This window comes from Oxyura jamaicensis, chromosome Z (genome assembly GCF_011077185.1).
Source record: "Oxyura jamaicensis isolate SHBP4307 breed ruddy duck chromosome Z, BPBGC_Ojam_1.0, whole genome shotgun sequence".
In the NCBI taxonomy this organism is placed as follows: Eukaryota; Metazoa; Chordata; class Aves; order Anseriformes; family Anatidae; genus Oxyura; species Oxyura jamaicensis.
The window spans coordinates 24406671-24429339 of record NC_048926.1 but is presented as its reverse complement, the minus strand read 5'-3'; the positions used below and the strand labels follow the sequence as shown (position 1 = coordinate 24429339).

The 22669-nt window shown below is 39.5% G+C and overlaps 1 protein-coding gene across 2 annotated transcripts in view; it reads right to left on the bottom strand.

Moving 5' to 3' along the window:
- Positions 1 to 21148, bottom strand: part of HOMER1 (homer scaffold protein 1) — an 84006-nt gene extending 62858 nt beyond the window's left edge. The window contains exons 1-2 of one of the 2 annotated variants that reach the window (XM_035309781.1): positions 21132 to 21148; positions 1595 to 1751 (exon numbers count right to left, since the gene is read on the bottom strand). In XM_035309781.1, coding sequence (XP_035165672.1) covers positions 1595 to 1751; positions 21132 to 21133 — 159 coding nt within the window. In that variant the 5' untranslated portion in view covers positions 21134 to 21148. Of the gene's footprint in view, positions 1 to 1594; positions 1752 to 18512; positions 18521 to 21131 lie in introns of those variants that run through there. The other variant, XM_035309780.1, reaches the window with a different exon arrangement.
- Between the last annotated feature and the right edge of the window lie 1521 nt (positions 21149 to 22669).

Below are 22669 nucleotides of genomic sequence, written 5' to 3'. Positions count from 1 at the left end.
TTTATGTTTATATTTAGCTCTTCATACATACAACATTTTATATGCACAGATATACAGATATATTAAAAAAGACCATAACTAGAAATAAAAAAATTAACTGGGAATTATGCTGCAAACCTCCTATAAGTTCTTCCACAGCTCTCCTTGCTATTCACCTGTGTATGTTTCAGAGCAGTGTTGCGATAGCTAAAACAATGGGTCTGAATTATGATCGTGATCCTAGATTTAAGTCAGATACGTAACACTTGGGATTAAAACATTATTAATGTTGCAGCGATCAAAGAGTAAATACGTGACAGACCGCATCATCAATACACCTTGCCAATAGTACTGTACATACAAAGGAAACGCTGCAGTAGACAAAAGAGCAAGTAAACAAAAACTCAGCAGTCATGTTGCAAGAAGCACAGCTTTAGACAAAGGCAAAGGAACTCCAGTGGATATCAGAAGGATTTTGTAAACCATGCAGATCAGTTTAGATTCTACAGATTACAGCTAGCAGCCTCCATTTCATATAGCATCTAGTACAAGTCCAAAAGTATTTTCTAAATGGTCACACAAAAGGTATCTTAATTATTTGACAGAATGAAAAATCATTGGAAAGAAAGCTAGGAAAGGAAGAAACAAAGTAAGAATTAAACTGATACATTGTGCTAAACTTTGATGGCAGTCTCAGTCACCTAGAGGGGCATTCATATGCGATCGTTGACAAAAAAAAAAAAATCTTAGAAACTTCTGTATGATAGTTCTTTCCTCAACTAAAATACCAATACTCTAGATATTCTTAAAAATGCAGAGTAATGCTTTTCAGCTTTCAACAAATAGCCAAGAAATCTGTGAATACTGCAATGCTTTAACAGAGTTTTAGTTTTAATCATCATAAATTGACACATCCCCAGAAGCTCTAAGTGATGCACCTTGAAAGAATTACAGCTTTTGATGACACTTTGTATATCTTTAATAATTTTACTGCTGAAATTTCTGACATGTTTGTAAAGCCACTGTTTTTATACCCACTTGGGGTAGAACCTATGCAACAGTCATTTTTTTCCCCAAGTCCTCTAAATTAGATTAACTTTTCTTACAATAACAGCTCAACACATTATCCTTCCTAATTTAGGAAAAAAAAAATATAACCTTCACCCCAAGGCCAACCCAAATGAGTTTTTATAAAAGCTTACTATGGAGAGTCATGTTCTATACTTCTAAAAATTGGAAGACTAGGTAACAATGAAGTATCTACTGAGATATTACAAACACTGAACAAATATCTTTCATAATGCTGAAGCCAATGATATTGACAGCAAGATAGAAAGAGCTTATTGTAACACCCTGTGCTTTTTAGTACACCTCACAGGGAATGTCTTTTCAGATGGCTCAATATTAACTAAGTACCAGGTCATCATTAAATTCAACAACAGCTTTATCAAAATACATACGATCACAAGTAAAACACTAAAAACATCTAGTGAAGCAATATAACAATTTTAGCACATTACTAATGACAGAATTATCTAGGAAGATACATGCAGGATGTCAGACAAGAAAATTACAAATATCAATCAGCATGCAAGTTCTTCAAAATAAAACCTACCTTGGAGCCATCTAAACTGATTATCCTGTAGACATTTCTTGTGCTGTCATAGAAGTAGGACACAGTAACAGCATGCTTGCTGGTGGGAACCCAGTTCTTCTTAGTGTTTGGGTCAATCTGGAAGACATGAGCTCTGGTGCTGAAGATGGGTTGTTCCCTGAAGGACAGAAAGTAAAAGTCATGAATTTGATGGGGAAGTAATGTTTGTGCACATAAGTTATCTAACAGTTGTGCCCACTGAGATGTTCATATTTCACTTTGCTCAGTATTTTTTTCCCCCAATAACTTCTTTTTGTGCTGCTGCAAACAGCAAATAAAGTGCATTAATATACATATGCAAGCAAATGCAAGCCTTCTACAGCGAAAATCGACACTTAGGTATACAGTCAGATAAAGACATCTCTAAACATAAATTCAGCCCTGTCCCATCCACTTCCCTCCCCGCCCATCACCTTCCATCTATCCCTTTAAGCTGCCATTGATACATGTGTAAAACTGCATCTCATTGCACTGCACATTGCAGAACGTGTGAAACTTTGAGTGCTCACTTTCCCAAGTCTTTTAATACTCTGTTTTTTCAAATCAATCTTAGGCCATAATCTGAAACTGAAATGGCTAATTCAAGGTGCTCTAGAACTGACATTAATTAGGATCAGGAACATTACAATTGTTCTGAAACCCTCACTCTGTAAAGCTTTACACCTCAGTGTTTTCACAGCAACACTAAACGCGCAACATACGCTGTTCAAAGTTAAATGCTTAGCAAATAAAATTCTGTAATATAAAAAAAAGTTATTTTCAAATGTAAAAAATAAAATAACTTTTCCTCATGATCACTACAGAATAGGTAAGGATGGGATAAAGAAAGACAAGGCACAGTTGGTGTTGAACATGGCAAGGGATACAGAGAATCATGAGAAGGGATTCTATGGGTACATTAACCAGAAAAAGAAGACTACCTCTTGACCATCTGATAAAATTGAACAGGCACAAGCCCATGGGGCCTGATGACATGCATCTCAGGGTCCTGAGTGAACTGGTTGATGGGGTTGCCAAGCCTCTCTCCAGCATACTTGAAGAGTCCTGGCAGTCTGATAAGTCCCAGTGACTGGAAAAAGGGAAATATCACTCCTAGTTTTAAAACAGGTAGAAGGAAGAGCTGCAGTACTAATGACTTGCCTGCCTCACCTCTGTGCCTGGAAAGAACATGCAACAGAGCCTCCTGGAAGCAATGTTCAGGCACATGCAAGACTAGGAGCTGATCCAAGACAGCCAGCATGGCTTCACCAAGGGTAAATCGTGCCTGACCAATATGGTGGCTGCCTGTGATGTCAGCTACCCGGACTTTTGCCATGCCTTCGACATGGTCACTCATGACATCCTTCTCTTTAAATTGAAGAAAGAAGGATCTGAAGGCAGCACTATTCAGTGGATAAGGAACTAGGCGGATGGCTGCAGCCAGACAATTGTGGTCAAAGGCTCAATGTACAAGTGGAGATCGGTGATGAGTCATGTCCCTCAGGGATTCATTTTGTGACCCATACTATTTGATATAACCCATTACTAACAACATAAAACAGTGGGACTGAGCACATCCTCAGCAAGTTTTCAGACAACACCAAGCTGAAGTGTTCCGGCTGACATGACAGAGCTGTTGGAATGGGTCCAGAGGAGGGCTGTGAAGATCAGAGGGCTGGAGCACCTCTCCTGTGAGGACAGGCTGAGGGAGCTGGGATTGTTCAGCCTAGAAAAGTGAAGGCACCAGGCAGACCTCACTGTGGCCTTTCCATACTTCAAGGAGTATTGTGAGAAAGAGGATTTTGACAAGGGCGTGTAGTGATAGGGCAAGGGGTAGTGACTTTAAACTAAGAGAGACAAGATTTAAATTAGATATAAGGAAGAAATTATTTACTCAGAGAGTGATGAAGCACTGGAACATGTTGCCCAGAGAAGCTGTGGATGCCTCATCCCTGGAAGTGTTCAAGGCCAGGCTGGATGGGGCTTTGGGCAACCTGGTCTGGTGGGAGGTGTCCCTGACCATGGCAGAGGGGTTGGAACTGGGAGATCTTTAAGGTCCATTGCACCAGAAATTGTTCTTTGATTCTAGACAGTATTGCATAGAAATCTATAAATATTTTAGTATCACTAAGATGGTTGTCACTTTGAATTTGAATCCACTCAGTTGATAAATAGATTGTTGTATACTTCAGGGAATGTTTCCATCAACTCCCAGAGATATGAACTACCAGAATTTGAAGTTGGGTATAGCCGTATTTATTTATTTTGCTTTCTCCCGTTTCTAGGGCATGAGTAAACATGTCTTTTGTCCCTGCCATAATTTCAGTTTAAGTAAGAGGCAAACTCTTAATACATTTTTCTGCCAAAAATAAAAGCAAGAGAAGAAATTAGGACATGGGGTAATCACAGTCCAAGGGTTTCAATCTGGCCTCATTATAAATGAATACATGTGAACTCCTAGTAACATTTCTAATTCTTGGCAGTGACAGCACTTGGGGCCAGCTGCTTTCAGTAGCAGAATTGTATTCCTCAGCTGTGAAGTTAAGGTTTCTTGAAGCCCATCTGCCAGAAGATGTGGTATTCTCCTACGCTAGGTGTTCAAAGAAATTATAGAAGGAATATGGAACAAACCAAAGACAGCATTGTTTCAGTGAGAGGTAAAGAAGAAGGTATACAGTCGAGGGGTATCAATGCACATGCTAGTCCTTCATACACTCAGCATCATTAATGTTCTCCTATACCACCCAGCTATTTGAGGTTGCCTGTCGGTTTTCCTGGCCCCAATTCCTTGCACAAACAGAAGTTATGCAAAATGACTTTTATAGCCTTTTTGTTTTACATAATCTTTCAACTAATTCTTATAGCTCCTTTGAATGTCTACAATTACTTAATTTTAAAATTTTGTACTTGCCTTCAAAATTAGATGAAAATATCTTCCATTTACCTCCCAGTTAAGCATATGTAATGCAAAATCCCAAATGCAATGTAATGCATATTACCATAATGCAACCAGTTCTTTAACACTGAGACCATAAAAAAATCTTAGAAGCCATCCAGAATTTGGATGAAGACTAACACTGGAAAGAGATGGCCCTAACCACATTAACTAGAAAGAGGGAAAAAAAAAAAAAAAAAAAAGAACAAAAGAACTGAACCTAAATCATAGATGTGTGGATAATGAATACACATTTGACCAGAACTGCTATTCAATTCTATCACAGCACAGGATATCACACAACTGAGACATTCAAAAGACCACAGGTTAGGATTTCAGTATGTACTAGGTAGGCGAAAACTACACTACTAAAGCAGGTAGGAGAGTCATTAAAAGTTCAATTGTTCAACCCCGAGTTGCTGTTCTCCTGCACTACCAGCACAAAAAAACTTCTGTAGCCCTTACTAAGTCTCCTCAATTTGCTTCATTAAGCAGTCTGCAAATTCCAGCTGATTGCTCAGCTGTGCTTCTCAAAGACAAACCACAGCACTTTCCAATGGACATGTGTGGCTAGTACACACATTAGTTAGGTACAGAACAGCATTTAAGCTTACTTGCACTTTATTATTATTGCTTCTGATAAACTAGTTATAGCCTTTTCTTTCCATGCTTTAACTAAAGCTACAGGTTTGCTGAATGACAAGCTGTCTAGTAGCAGACACTGCTAAAAACTGCATAAAAAGCATAAACCAATTAGATAAGTCATGATTTTGCCAGATTACTGGGGTAATAAGGAGTTTTTTTCCAACAAGGATGCTGAACTTCAGATGTCCCTAAAGATAGATTAATTAGAATAAGTTGTGCCACTTAATGACAAATGTTTATACTGATTATTTCTTCACACAAATGTAAGTTACCTCATGCCTACAGGATAAAGAGTGTCATGGAATCAGTCACTAATTTGCCACTATTGACCTTCAAAGCTGCAGTACAATTACATCACTTGTATTTTTGTTTGGTAACACACTATAGAGCTACTTCAATTTTAGATTTGCTAAAACATTCAGATGCAAACATAAGTTAGTATGTAAAACATATACAATATTTACAACTTCATCTAACCAATCTTTAATCTGAGGCTTTTTGTTATTCCATTATCCTCACAGGACATGATGCTCACCCAGTATGAAAGTTTAAATTAACTCAGCAGAAGTCCTACTAGTTGTATTAAACAGGAGAACAGCTTCCTTCTCCCCTTGCTAAGAGCTCAGACACACACAGTGTGCAAGTGTATATATACATAAATACATAAATGTACTGTTGCCAATATGGAGCTGCAAGAGATAAAAAACAACTTTAAGTAAAAATAATCCTGTCGAAACTGTAACTTTCTTACTCTTCCCTCTCTTTCAGCTTTCTCTTATCATTCTTTCATGACCATGAGGTATTCAGTACTCATTAAAGACACTAATAAGATCTAAGACAAGAACTCATCACTAATTACAATGAGAAGTCATTCATTTTTCCAGAAATATCCTGAATAAGAAAACAGACTAGCAAACTGCCATAGTAACACTAATCGACTATTAGAAGTGTTCACTCAGGCATGGCAGAAACATTATAGCCAATATGCTGTTGTTAATTTGCTTACACTGCACATTACAATAGTCAAACAGACTAAAAGGAAGTAAGTGGTGAGTCCTCTTGGACTTAACTGGCAATGTGAGGGCTAAAGAAGGATGATAAGCACCACTTAAGGAGGTAGCACCACACTTTTTTTTTCCTGTCACTGATACACAAATCCAGTTGTTGGTATGTGATCTGTCCTTGGTTAGGCTTAGGAGACAAACCTGTGTCCTAACAGTTGAACGAACACAATTCCTGAGTTATTCTCACTGCTGCAGTATCTACATCTTCTCAAGCCTGGTATTCTGTTTTCTTAACTACTCTAAAAACTATGAGGCCACTGAAAAAAAAGGTATGAACTCCTACAACATTAGCTGATGTCCTACCTGCCTGCCTTTCCAGTGTGTATAAAACAAACAAACAACCTCTCTCTATCTCATCCTGGGCTAAATTCCCAGTGCAGTAGCATAAGGAAGAAACAGCAATAAAATAAATGGAGCCACCTGGCACTAGATCCCCATCTCTTGCTCTGTCACTGAAGGGGCTGTGTGACATCTGTGACAAGGAGGTGATGGGACATCAGGAAGGGGCTAGGGAGGCATCTGCAGGAAAGATTAGGTGTCTTCTGTGTTTATTTAATTGTCTTCATACTGGCAATAACTAAATTAGTTGAAATTTCCTGAATCAAAATGGCTTTGTTGCCCCTACTACTCTACCCCTGACACTCTCATTCTCCACTCCCACCCCCTATCAGACCTTAAACTTATGTAACCTACTCTGGGATCCCCAGAGTGTTGAAATACAGCAGGAGCTTTAGATCTGCCAGCCAAACTGTCTTCTGCAACCATTAAAATAAAAAGGAAAGAATAAACAGGTCCAGTATGACAGGGTCCTTCTATTTAGCTCTGCTAAGAGGTCTCTAAAGTATCCAAGTAAAAAAGTCCACGAGAATGAATGGTTATGTCCATCATCTCAGCCATTTCTATTTTCCCCGATATGGATCTTGAAAAGTTAAATACAGTTCTAACATGCATTATCAAGAATTCCTGTTTTTGAGGAAGATAGAGTCCACACACAAAATTGTTTTCAAGATGAGTCCAACAATACATGCCTGGAGTTCCTTTTCAACGCATCTGCAAGTTACAAATGGAGCAGGATCTCACCCTTCAGATTTCAGTTTCAGAGGTTCTGAGGGAGACAATGCTCTGAATGTTCAAAGAAAACATGACAGCATCCCTGTGCTCAAAAGCAGAGGAGTACAGCCATGCACTGAGTTCCCTACCCACAGCAAAGCTTGGACAAAAAGCATACTGACTCAGTGCATTGCAGCCATGCATACAGAAGAACCTGCCACGTGGCAGCCTGCACGCCTAACACATGCTCTGGCAGTCCTAAGGACTGCAAGCTCTCTTGGTAGGCATCACACATGTTTTTGCAGACGATAATTCTGCACTGAGCTCTGGGCCTCTGTACTATTCGTCATCCATGCTAATTTCTCTTTGTATCAGAAATTGTGAATCTTCTGCAAGATCTCTCACATGTTTGCTGGTTATCCTCAGATTTAGGTTAAGACAAAGACTTTCCTGCTTTTTCAAAATTACAGCATACCAAGACTACAGCTTTCTTCCAATGCCTGCTGCAGTCTTAAAAAAAAAAAAAAAACTCTGACTTGTTTATAAAACTGCAACAAGCTTTTGTTACTCTAAGCAGCTTCATAAGAGATCCCTGAAAAGAAATGAGAAAAGAGATTAACAGTGCAGCTACAGTCAAAACTAATTTGTCAACAATGGCATCCAAACATGACCAATGGTTTCTCATGAGTCTGCATGAACAGGCTCTGTAAACACAATAGAGCAAGAGAAAAATAGAGAATTTTCCATAGTTCTAAAACTGCTGTGTGAATACCTGAAGTCTAATAAATACTGTGTGCAGTAGCTTATGGGGATAGTATCACGTAACATTGGCTTCTTGTTGTATGGAAACTGCTCTAAAATAAAATATTTTTCTGGACAGAAAATGACTGTGACAACTGACATCTTGAATTAAGAATTAAGATTATAAAATACTCAAAACATACTCAGTATACTTGTGAAATGAGTAAGTACTAAGATTTTGCTTTCTGTATTTTATACATGTAATAAGAACTTTTATATCTTAAAGTGAGTTTTGAAATAGTAAGAAAAAAGTTACAATTTAGCAAACAGATCAAAATCTTCTATACCACCAGTTATTTATCTGGTTTTACACTTACATTCTTAAACTTGCTTTTGCTGTTAGGTTTTGGGTTTAAGCCAGGCTTACTCACAGTCAAAGTTTAGGAAGTTGCTCTTAAAAGCTTATTTTTCTGTATTCCGACATAAGTTAATATGATATATGCCTATTTACTTGTAGTATTCAGTGACTTACTTTACACAATATGCTTTCTGACTACATAATTCTGCAGAGAGAAGTGCCTTCAAGCTATTTTCTAAACTGTTTTGTTCCCATTTAATGATCAGCTTTCAGTATTGGATCTTTGACCACTTCTGAGCTAGCATATCATCACAAGTAATAGCAGCAATTTGTCAGGAGATGAGGGGAGAAAAATGGGCTAGAACATGTCATTAAACCTAAAAGGTTAAGGAAACAATACCTTTACCTGGGCCAGAAACACCACGACATTGTGAGAATTTCAAGGATCTGAAGTTTCGGCCAACTGAAGTGCTTCAGCTTGAAGTCAGATACTGTACAGTACTTCACAGACATAAGACATGGGAAACCAGAAGCAAATGATTTAGTTATCTGCTCATATTTTCATTTCTATGAAATTCACCTTCTGTCACAGGTGAACAAAAAGCAAGGTTTTGCTGATATGGGACAAGACAGCTGCAAGGCTTGCTGGCTTAACCAGCTCTGGCCAGTTATAACACTGCTTGCTTTTCCAAGCATAAGTTATAGCCTATGTTTGCAATATTAATTTTAAAAATCTACAGTAGACATTCTGATGCAGGGTGCAGGGTATTGCCTATTTTTAGGCAAGAAAGGTCCAAAACCCAGCCTGTGGACTCTTGTCCTACCCTGTCCCTCCCCCTTTGCCTATGATGTGCTAACTCCCATGCTCTTCTCTCCTCATTCACTCTAACATATGAACAAGGAAGTCTGGAAGATGGTACAAAACGCAGTATGCTTTGAAATAATTACAATTCTTTGAAATTACAAATCAGACTGAAAACACTAAATTATTCAAACAATGGAATTTCTAAATTCCTTGGATGTCAAATAATTTTAAAAGATAATAGCAAACCTCCTCCTGAAATGATGAAACAGTTTCTAATATTAAAAAGTACATAAACAAGCAAAAGCATTGCTGGACTCCCCTCTTAGTCAAACTACATTGCACAACCGTGACACAGACTTTGATTCATAGATGGTTTTAGAATTCAAATTGATTTAGTATCTTTAGTCCATTGAATGGGAAATCACAACATGCTGGAAGTTACTTTAAAAGTTGTTTACTACTGGAAGTAAGTCTACGATGGGTTTGTTTGAAAAATATCTTACAGGAAAAGACTCCAGAGCAGTGGTATTACTTCTAGTGAAGATAGGTAATTATGGATTTGGTTTTGGTCACAACTGCATGATAATATAAGGTGTCCAATTATGAGTCACTGTCAGAAAAATCAGTCTGAGTAAAGGAAAGAAGGTGTGTTTGTAAAAGACAGAATAAGAATAGAGAATAAAGATATAAGAGAAATAACATGGTACCCATTCCAGTGGAAATGCAACAGAGGACTTCATATTCACCATATTCACACCTATACCATTTGTTTCATCCTGAAGAGACAACCTATCATTCAGTGCCACATTCTGTTCACTTAATAAGGAATTGCTGGTGATGACAACCCCTGTTCTTCTACTTTAGCAAGATATTTAAGTATCTGTAAAAATAGTAGAATTAAAAGTATTTGTCTAACACTGAATTCTATCTCACAGTTGGACCTCCAGTGTCCAACAAAAGGAAACTTCCACCTGAAACCTTTCTTGCTGTTCGGGAAGACCCTGTTTTTATTCTCATAAAATTCTCAGAATCTGTTATCTTTGAAACATCAATGCCCCTTATAAAAACTGGTTGAAATTTGAGAATTATTCTGGCAGGACAGAGAACAGTCTATAAAAAAGTAGAAAACTGTGCAAAGCATAGAGCAGACTCCATTCCACTGACCATGAAACCCTCCAAAAAACAGCAGGAACAAGAGCCCCTTAAAAAGCTTTTCCAGAAACATCTGTCTCTGATACTCTTCTTTGTTCTGTCTCCTTTCATTATGTTAACATCACACTCATTTTGACACATACTGATCAGTATTTATACACATATATACCTTAAAATTATTACACACAAAGAGCTCCACAGAAAGGACTGATCCATTGCTTCAGATTTCTTAAAAAAACTAAAAGGACATGCAAAATTAAAAACAAAGTTATCTGTTAACTTCAGTTAGTATACTTTGAGCACAGCACATCAGCAAGATTCTGCTGAAATATCTTACATTAAGAACAAACCCCTCAGACCTCAGACCTTTAGCCCTCATCACATCAACAGGCACAGAAGATGCAAAAGCACTCAGAAACAAAGAATTGTCTTCTGCCTCATCATCCCCTCTTCAGGCACCTAAGATGTCAGGTGGGGAAGTATATTAACTTAGAACTCATGAGATTGATGGAATAAATTATTTTGGTAACTTCACTGTGTGAAGATACTTCCAATTTCTTGTGCTCCACTCATTTTCCTTCAAGCAAGCAATGGATCAAATTCATCCTTGACACAGTGAAATCAGATGGCCTTAACAGATATGCTCTATGTCCAGATCAACAGCAAAAACTCATGGTTTGTTTTGTCACAAATCAGAGAAAGCAGAAACCAGAACACGAATGTATGTGGGCATTTTCTGAAAGAAGAGAACAGAGCATGCAATAAAATTTTGCTTACTTAGATGTAAGTCACTATGGCACCTGTAGCTCAAGCATTTCATCCTGCTCTCTAGATATAGTGTCAGTTTTCTGTCCTCCTCATGATGAGCCTCAGCTAGAAGTCTGTCTCCTAACTGCACAAAATGACTTGTAGTCTAGCACTGCTACTTTCTGGGGATCCCAAGATGGTAAAGACACTTCTGCTGAGGTCTAACAAGCAGAGGCAACAAGCCGTCATGTCCTGATCAAAACAGGACACACTGAACTACATTGAAGATATAAACTTCTGCATTGTGAACACATAAAATTAAGGTTTGCATTCTAGATCAAGGAAAAAAGCAAGAAAATTCTGCTGGATTTTTGGTAAAGAATCAGTGAATATGGAGCTGCTTGCTCCATAGGCTGAAGAGGTTAAAAAATGTAAAAAGGTACCTGGAAGATATGTACAGTGTACTGTTAACCTGATTAAATATATAGATAGATAAAATTCAAACTTACTATCACTTCTATAATTCTGATATTTTAAAGGTCCAAACCGGAAGAAAAGCTTGTTCTCTAATGCCCCTAGCTAACATGTGCTGCTCAAGTTCTGTGGACAGGCAGACATGCCAAAGTGTTAATGGAAAAATCCATACCAAGAACTTACCACGCACTATGTAAGTTCCTCTGAATTCAATATTTTCTAATTTGACATTCAATGTGGTTTTGTGCCCTTCATCAAGTCTTGTCATAGCCTATGCCAGACCATCTCATTGCTGTTTTTCATCAGTATGTGGCAACAGGGACAGAGATGGTGTATTTGTCAATAGAGAGAGGTGTGGGCTCTGGAACCTAAAAGGAATAGAAGGAAGACAGGATCATACAGTCACTTCATTAAGTGCTTTGACTGAGATAATCAGCAAGTACGTAGTAAACAGAGCAAGTATTTAAAAATAAGTATTTTTAGGTGAGGTTAAACTTAACTAATTCTTTCAGATCATCTTTGAGAAAAAACACTCAATACTAGTCATAATTTTGCGGTTCTAAAGAATAGATCTCTTGGCAACTTGTTCACGAGGAAAAAATAAAAGAAGGAATAGGCATCTTCCCTGTTTAGTATGAGACACTTGGAATTTGTCTCTAATAAGTTTCTGTAGCAAAATAAGACTTCCTCACCTGGCACCCTCTTTGTAAGATTTCTTAGCACTGCTCTTTCATTACCCTCTTTATTGGCTTTAAATTTTCATTTGCTTCCTTGTACATCTCCATACAGAAATAACCACATCTTCTTACCACTTCTCACCCCATCAACCAAATCCATTTCACCTTCTTCATCTCTAAGTTACTAATTTCTGCCTTCCACATGAGAAAATACTTTTTATTCTAGTGGCCTTGGCACTTGTCATTCCTTTTATTTCCAGCTTAAACCCGACAAAGCCCTTACTAGAACATTAAGAAATTGCCCGTTAACAATCAGTTTTGAGAGCTTTTACGTGTAACCCTTAGAAATAAATGCCTTGAAGTAAATCAGTAGTGCAGCCTTGACTGCAGATGCCTTAATGCTGAAGACACACTTCCACCAGCACAGCAGAAGTATCAGAACTTACATATGGAGTGAGTAGAATGAACCAGGCTGGAAAAACATGTTTTGTCACTACCACCACCAACTGCAGTTCCTTCCAGATTGCTGCAGCTGTATGCTGCTTCAAAAAGAACCATTGGTCCACATCACAAGATGAGAATTGGATTATTTCATTTGTGTCAAGGAACTGAATTAGACTCCCAGAAAGGTAAACAAATTAATTTTATATTCATAAGTAACAAATCAATTTGTATCATCCCACTGAGCACTGCAGGAACTATAAAGCCTCTTTAATTCACTCTGAGTATGCCATTACCATGCCAGCAAGTCCCTCCCTTTTAATAACTTACAGCCTAGTAAGCACTATTGAATTTAGGAAGCAGTCGTTGCATCTATATTGAGCCATAACTGGAAGTGACAGATCTCCGTTCCCTTGATTGTTCACAACACACACATGTGAAATGGGTTCTGAAACTCATCCTAACACAGGACCCCCAGCCTCATCCCTCTGGAGCAGTTTGTAAGAGAAATCACGCAAGGCACTCCCAGGACATCGTGCCAAATGCTGTGCCATGGGGATGGACCCTGACTGCAGCAGAGGAAGAGCCATGTCAGCACTAGGCTGTCTCCCCTCACAGGGAAGGGGACGGTGCTGGAAGCACAACCCATCAGTACTACCCATGGGTATTGCTTTTTGAATAAAGAAGCATCTCTTCACTGGCTGCTCATGTCCTAGCTTTGGTTGCACTGGTAAAAGCAGAGTCACATGTCAGTTATAGTGGAACCTGAATATCAACTGGTTTGCAAACAACACTTTAAAATGTAATTTAGACATCAGAAAGGCACCTAACAATGACTGTTGTTCTTACTAGGTTAGCAGGTAGGTATCAGGTATTTATCCACGTGGAAGTTACTTTACTTCTTGGAAGTGCAATTACCAGACAGAATCCAGTCTCAGGAAACTGCTCAGCATTTTGACAAATTGAGAAACAAAATACACAGCAGTCTGCACAGAAGTTTTTTTTTTTTCCCTCCAAGTTTCTGTGGACCTGATAAAACTAGAATTTTCTATTTTTCTCTGCTTTCCTAGAAATTAGAATTACCTATGTTAAAGCCTGTATTTAATCATTTAAAAAATATTCAAGCAATAAATTCATGCCATTATAGTGAGGAAACATCTAATCAAAGACCAGGAACCAGCGTTAGTTAGTTATCTCAGTATTACCTCTTTGTATGAACAGGAGTACATATGGTACCCAAATCAACTGGTAGGGTTCAACCCACTCAAAACTCATGTATGAACCAAGTAGAAAAGCTTCCTTCCCTCACTCCTTTGCATAAATGTTAGAATAGATACTTAACACTAGGAATAAGAAGTCTTACTGTTTCCATATCCTTGAAATGAACAGTGGTCAGAAACAAGTAGGTTTACTAGATTATATTATTTTTATACTATTTCTTCTATGAAGAGAAGCTGAGGGATTTGGGGCTGTTCAGCCTGGAGAAGAGAAGGCTCTGGGGAGACCTTACAGTGGCCTTCCAGTACCTAAAGGGGGCCTGCAGGAAAGCTGGGGAGGGACTCGAGGTCAGGGAGTATACGGATAAGACAAGGAATAGAGGGTTTAAACAAAAACAGGATAGATTTAGCTTAGACATAAGGAAGAAATTCTTCACTCAGAGGGTGGTGAGGCACTGGCACAGGCTGCCCAGAGTAACTGTGGACGTCCCATCCCTGGAGGTGCTCAAGGCCAGGCTGGATGGGGCTTTGGGCAACCTGCTCTGGTGGGAGGTGTCCCTGCCCAGGGAAGGGGGGGTGGAACTGGATTGTCTTCAAGGTCCCTTCCAACCCATACCGTTCTGTGATTCTATGATTATTTACTTACAGAATGCTTGCCATTGCAAAGTCACTTTTAAAGACGCTGTATTTAAAAACATTTTACTCACATATGTAAAACACAGTATAGTCTTACCCAACTGAAGCACACAGTGTTCGTATGTTTACATCCAAAAGAGGCTTAACTGAAGCAGAAAATACAAGTCCATGTTGCAGAAACAGGTATTCCTTGATCTCTAACAGGTTTTGTGTTTAGAAACGGTGTACATACTATGCAACAGAACTACTTCACATGGTAAACAGAATTCTATAAATAAGAATGCTATAAGTATGCTATAACTAAGTGCAGTTCAGTACCATACTTGACTGCAAAAAAAATCTCAGTGTTTACAAGCAAATGAAGATGAACACTTTTTTACAAAAGCAAACATCGTATATGACTAGATTATTTAGAACAAACTTTTGTATTTCCCTGTTAAAGCTTCAAGTATTGATTTTAATCAATATTTAATCTGCATTGTCCGACTCTTTATCATGACCACTAACTCCCCAAACCTCTGGCGTACAAGTATATTAGTTCAATGGTACCTGAAGCCACAATTCCATTTTATTTTTTAACTTGACTTCATTAAGATGTCAGGTGACATAAGCAGGTCACCAAGACAGTGAAGTTTCAGTTAAGATAAACTGCTATTGTGCCATTCTGGTTAGAGATATTTCTTGCACAAGACAAGAAGTTCAAAAAGACAACACCTCTTTCCAAGGACTGCCAGTCATTTCATGGTAGAAACCCAATTCCTGCCAATGTTGAGATGCAGAGTTCTGGACGTCTGAGCAGCAAGATTGCTAAATCAGACACAGATTTATGAAGGAAGGAAATTTCTGTTTTGCAGAAGAACAAGAACAAATATTGGCATGGAATAAACATATACTGGGATGCTGACAAAGCATTTGGAAAACAGTATTCAGAATGTGAAAATAATTTAAATGAGAAGAAATTGTTCCTGTCTAATTGCAGATTATCTGTCGCTTATACTCACACAAAGTCAATGGAAAATACAGCTGGTGCAGAAGCAGTTTCAAAGTCAATTGGCCAAGTAGCTGCTTAGAGCCCCAGTTATGGTATGCAATAATTTGATAACAAAGCTACATAGAATACATACGCTTATTTTTGTTGGCATAGAAAATACTTTGTACCCTAAGATCACCCCACAAGGCAACATAGTCCACAGTGAATCACGTTTTGGAGAAAACACATATACTGGTTTCACCAGTATAGTGCAGAACATTCTTTTATATTTTTGTACTGTCAAGCCAGGGCTAGCAGACTGTTGGAAATGAACAAGCACAAGAAATAGGAATTGTGAGAACACATGTCAAAGATGATTTATTTCACCAACACTTTACTGTTAAGTGTTGACCATTTAAATGTCATTCTTCAGTTTTCAAAACTCAAGGAAGAACTCCTTATATATCCTGCTACAAGAATAGCTCCAAGATTAACTATGGGTTCAAGACTATAACATACTGCTTACAGAACAAGTAACTTTAAAACATTTTTAAAATTCTAAAACCTTGACTGTATTATGCTATTTCTTTTACTAAAAAAGACACCATGAAAGGAAGAAAAATGCCACTGCTCAACATGCTGAGAGACTCAGACTGGTGGACAGCCTCAAAAAAAAACCTTCCAGACTTCAGCTTCAAAACTGAGGAGCACACTAGGGCATTTCAATGCTTCCTGCTAGGGTAAACAGATACTGCTGTAGAAAAAGGTAGGCCTAATCCACCTGCAATTACATGGTGCTTGAGCCAACTCCTGTATTTTTACAGCTGTGTAGCAGCTCAGTTAAAATGGTCACCTGGCACACTGCATAGTCAAGCATTTGCGTCACAGTAGAGGCAACAAGAAAAAGCAGTCCCCATCTTCTGTTGTTCCCTCTTTTTGATGGCTAGCTCAGTGAAAACTTAATGATCAAGATATTGACATAGAATACAGCCTCATGGACAAAGCAAGGCATGTGAATTGTTTGCAAGTACATGGAGGAATAAGAAGAACCTGAGAGGAACTACCTATTTCAAACTCTTCCTTCCTTGTTCAGTAAAGATATTACTCAAAACCAGTCACACTCATTTCTTAAGTTAGCTCATTTGGTTCCTGTAGCTGGGAAAAAAAAAAAAAATCATGACAAGATACTGGAAATGTCAATATATGCTTGTATCTGGCATTCCAGCATGATCTATTGAATGCTTAAACAGTGTCTGCCTAGACTAAATTTTTTTTAATGATGACTGGCATTCACCACTACCTGCCACCAGAAAAATGTGTCAGAATGCAGTGTCTTGCCAGAAGCACATTTGTGAGGCAGTTCCAGAAAAATCAATACTATATTCCAACATTGCTCCATTACTTTGCAGAACGGAGCAGATGACACAATGCTACCACCAGGACACTGTGTAGATGCAACAGTGCATATGCAGGACCGCATGTGGCATAAAAATCACAGCTCCCTCCAGCACCCTTTCCCCTCTAACTTATCTTGAACATAATGCTAATTTTCCTGAATGCTAATAATCCTGAACTGCCCAGTCTTGGGAAAAGTAAAAGTCAAGATACTCACAACAGAATCAAGAAAAGAAACCTCTGTTCACAATTAGGTCTAAAATTTTATATTTACTGGTGCGATGCTCCCGTACCTATTGCACGTCATTCATGTCTGGACACATTTCAAACAGGTTTGCAGTGAGACCAGCATGAAACCCATGCTCTTGCAGAACCTTCTACAGATGTCTTCCGTGTAAGTATGGCCTTTAAATATACATTTCAACCTAACATGTTATCTTAGGAAGAAAAAAAAAGAAAAGAAGAGGATGGACCAAGTTATCTTATTTTTACTTATTAGCAAGTAATACAAGATAGTTTCTTTGTTCATTGTTACAGTTTCCTGCTACTAAAACTATAACCACACACAGGGAAACCTGATATTTTTCTCTTGAGAGAGTGCAGGGTGGTCTCAGATACAAAATGCACATTGTTAAAACCCAAGCACACTGAATATCTGCAAAAATACATGCCTATAGTGACATGAGTTGCAGGCATAGCCCTAGTCTCAGTGGATAAGTCTACACCACGCTCACACCCTTGCCTCTTAGAGCTTCTTTACTCTAAGAGCGACCATCCCTTGATGCTTACTTTAGGCCTTAGCAACTTCAAAATTAAAAATATCTAAACAAATGGAAAAGCTAGGTTTCTAATCTGCACATAGTATTTGCACTGTTTAGATGGTCACTGATCTGGAATACACTAGAAAATCATGGTCTTAGCTAAAATCATGTTCCAAGCACCTACACTAATGAGAAACTAGCAGTAAATCAGTTCTGCCTCGCTAGATCGTGTCTTCTCTTTCTAGTACACTAATGTATAGGCATAGACTTGGAAGGCTGTGATTTAAAGAGTGATCAGCTACGAGCTTTACATCAAATTACAGTCTTAAGAGACAATCACAAAGAGAAAATGTTTTGCAACAAAATTTCCATGAACAAGGTACCTGATTTCAGCTTATGATATTAGTTAGCAAGCATAAACAGTCTTATGCCACTTAGGGTGTCATTGTTGCCCCTAGTTAGAAGTGACGGCCTGCTACAGTACTTCAGTCTGTAACAGTCTCTATGGCTCCAAGACCATGTATTTCCTCAAGTACCAGCCTGACATCCAGCCATGAGCCCTGCAAAATTATGAGAGTTATGGCTGGGAGGGAGACTGTGCAAGAACACAAAGAAAACATTCGTCTGATGTTTGCTTGGAGACACTGAGATTAAAAATAATCTCAGCATGATGAATGAGAAGGATGTACATGTTTTTCAGCAGAACTAGGACTTCACCCAAAGAGCTAGTCAATACGATCTATAATGCACGGCAATATTGAAACAGATCAAATGTTCAAAAAAACCTTAAGTTATTACAAATACCTTTACTGAATCAATATGGAGGTCATCCCCCATGGCATTCAGGATACTCGGTTATGTTTTGACAAGCCAAAAGAGCTGCTTTAGATTTCTCATGCTAATTTAATGCTCATAAAACTACTGTGACAGAGGATAACTTAAGCAGGTAGAGGTCTCCATGCCTTACTGCCTCACAAAGTAGTTTATTAACCATTTCAAGCTGATTTACATACTATCCATCTGTATTTATACCTTACCAATTTTTACAGACGATCAAGTTTTGTGGGTGTTTCCTATAGCAAGTGATGTTGACCTGTTTCTGCTACACTCTACACACTGCTACAGGAGACACCACAGACTACCTTGCTGCCACTGCTTTCCCACAATGAGCATCTCATTTTGCACTTGAGATGGCAAGATGACCAGGAATTGCAGTAACACTGAAATACCACCAGGAAGTCGCACCTTCTGCTCTTTTATTTGCAGTATTTCTGTGTCAGGAGGAGTACAGCTGATGGAACTGTTGCTAAGGTGAGGTTTTGGAAGAGCTATCTGCGTGGGAGTGAAGAAGGCTGAAGAACTCAAGTGAGGTCAAATTCAATGGTTAACAATGCTTCCAGCTTCTAATGGCTTTATAGTGCTTGTCACCCAGCTAGAGAAAGGAAATGGAAAACTTAAAGGACAAGAGTTTGGTTTGGAAACACCTAAAAAGAGCAAGAAGTCAACAGGTAGCAAACAAAACCCAGTTTCCACAGCAAGTTTCCCATGTCCTCAGTTAATACATACTTTCAGATTCTAAGGCTTCAGACTGGCTTTGTAAAAGTTATTACATCCTAGAGTTCATAATTGTAGTTCCTCTATATGCCGTAGTACCCTCCCTTCAAAACGGGACTTTGCCTTAAGGAGTGCCTTAAGTAAATGCGTTTGACCAACCCTCCATACTTCAACAAGGGTACGAGCCAAGAGTAGATCAACCAGTAACAGCCATTTTCCCCTAATGGTCAAAAATAAAAATAAAATACTGATTTCCAGGCAACCATAATGCAAATAGGTACATCTTAAAATATTCATCTTCCACAGTATTCTCTAGCCAGCTTCAGAACTCTAGTATTGTAATTCTGCCATCTCAAACTGACACGTACCATAACCATCTCTGCAAAGACAACATACTAAATATAGTCCAACAAAAGTGAAGCTGAAGTCTTTATAAAGACACCTTGATTAACGTGACATGACAGAGACAAGCAGATCTAAAGAAACTTTTACCTTGTAATTCCGCATCATTCAGCGAGAGCTAAGGGAAAAGACAGTTAAATGAATTTGGATTCCTGTCCACAACACAAGAGGACAAAAAGGAAAGTATCTGCAGAGAAACTATTCATCGATAAACTGGGAAATAATCCCAGAGATTAAGTTTTACAGAACAGCAAACTCTCTACCAGAATTCATGACTGTGCAGCTTCCATACTGCTTCCAGCATCAACTGCATTTCACTCCAGCCTCAGCAGTGACAGCATCATAGCCTACAAATACTAACCTCCAATTCCCCTGCCATCAACTAAGGTAAAAGCAGTACCAATGACTGGTAAAATAAGGTAATTTAACTGGTCAATATATACATTAATCTGGCCTACCAATATACTCAGAACGTGTGTTTACTTGATTGTATTAAAAATCCTGAAGAAACAGTTAACTCCCTGCTCAAAGATGCCGTTGTACAATACTGGCAATATTTTTATTTCTCGATTCTGGCAATACAAAAGAGACACAGCACGAACTAGCACAGAACATGTTGACGGAGGACAAACTAGAAGACAGTGAGAGAGCGTGTCAGGCAGAGGAACAAGAGTGGACATCCTACACCAGAGCACCTGGTCTATGCCTCAGGCTTGATTCATTTACCTTTTCCTATAAGACAAGAGGAACACCCATAGTAGATACGTGAGATACAGCACTAAGAAGAGTGGCTCCTCAACTACTGCACCCTATAAACTGTTCTGAAGCTTTAAGTTTCTCAGAACAAGTAATTAGCTGCCATACAGCTTCAGAGACCAGTTACCTAGAGCTCAGAATCCACTGCATACGCTGCATAATTACCTTGCATGCTGGATGCCACACAGTGAGCTAAGCAGGCTGAACTATGCTGGCAGAACAGTGAATTCTTCGCTACAACACGAATGACTGAGAAAGCTACTGCTGGTTAGGCAAGCCAGTATTGCTCCACAGTCCCACGTTTTCTTTGTTCTGACCACTGGAATAAGTAAACTCTCCACCAGCCAGGCACTGCAAGTTCACCACACAAGCTTGTGCTAGACAGCAGTATCATTAAACACGGAATATCATACACAGACCCTTGTGCAGCCAGGTACATGAATAATCAGTCATTTGCAACTTGCTGCTAGAGGGCTCAATTTTAAGACCTTAGTAGAGTATCAGAAGAGTATTTTTTTTTTTTTATAACTGCAGCATTAAGAGTCTAGCACGTGCTGGTCTCAAAGCAGCCTGAAATCCAGGGGAAACAGCGTTTAGATGCTGATTCAAGATTGCTTTTGAAGAGGACCTCTGCTCTGAACGTTAGCAAATGTCCAGTACGTAACTGCAGACCTCAGAGCTGGTGCTGGGTCTGCTCACTCACGCTTACAAGCAGAGAGCCTACCAGTAACACACCCACATTCCTGCTTTTGTCCATCTGTTAAAAGATGTTCTGCAAAGGAACTCTACGTTGCCATGCCCCAGTGTGTACCATCTAAAGAGTCTTCAGAGTATGTGCCAGCAAATTTTGTCTTCTTCATCTCAGCATGCCAAGATACTACCCAAAGTCATCATACAAACAACTTCACATTCCTTCTCCAAGTAATTTTTATAGCCCTTCAGTATTTAGGGTTATTACCACTCCCTCTACAGATAAGACAGATAAGGGTTTATACTGTTCATTAGGGAACTGCTGCATAAGAACACCACTGCACCAGAACAGCAGCAGTAGTGAGTTTATGAAATGGAGGGGTCTTCTGGTTTTTGTTTGTTTAGTTTTGTTTTAAGTCAAGTGTTTGTATCCAGAAATGCTCAGTTTAATTCTGGAGAAAATATGAAGTTTATTATTCTACAACCCTTCTCAGTATTTGCAATGAGTTACACCTAAATGACAAGTCTACAAACAGTACTGATTTTAAATAAATGTTTTTCATTACGTGAATTTAAAAAGCTAAATAATCCTATCTGCTTAGCAGTTTCAAGAATATAGAAACCCAAAACACCATACTATCATTTAGACTCTTGGCAGGTTTTTGAAACACATTACCACTTCCCTGAAAATGTAGACAGCAGCTGCAAGCTTAGGTTTATTCTGCTTGGATGTATCATTTGTTTATTTTAAATGGAAACGAATACAGGAGGAAAACAACATCTAATGACTAAGAAGTCGTTCCTTCCTACATCTTGTACAGGGAGCGTGCTCCAGCGACTAGGACAGCGGCAGGGATGCAGCTGTTGCCTCCCTTCCAGCAAATTACTACACTGGAGAATACCAAATGCCTTTAACAGCTTGAGCAAAGAAGCACTCGCAGTTCCCCGTTGCCGACTTCACATTCAAATTCCTGAACGACCAAAACGCAAGGGGCTCGAGCTGTAACCCTGAACTATGTGGCAGCATTTAGAAAGCCAGCGTCGTGGTCGCGCACTGAAAGCCTGCCTCCACCTTGCAGTTAGCCAAATCGCATCGGGCCTCGGTTGCCTTTGCATGCGGACGAGCTCCCACCCCGTTCAGGGGCAAGCACAGGCAGCGGCGGGGTCGGTTTCACCTGCTCACTACACCGATCGCTGAGAACACAGCCGCGGAAAGTTTTCGCGGGTACCTGCGTTACGCCTCCTGAATTAGACGGAACCAGGCTCATCGCAAAGGTTTTACTGCTTCGAAATTCCTTAAAATCGAGGCTTTTCCAACAAGACCTCGGGCTTGCGTCCCGGTTTAGTTGGGCGACCCCGCCGTAAGGGGGGGGGGAGGGGGGCTTCTGCGTTGCTCTACCGGGCAACCGCGGAGACCCGCGAGGAGTTAAAGCCTGCCCTCCCGGGCTCCAGCTCCACCCGGCCACGCCGCGGCCGCCTCGCCGCCGGGGGAAGGAGGGTGCCGGGCTCCCGGCTCCGGGCGGCCGCCACCCCCGAGCCGCGCAGCGCTGCCCCCCCGCCGCCGCCCCCGCCCCGCCGCAGCCCCCC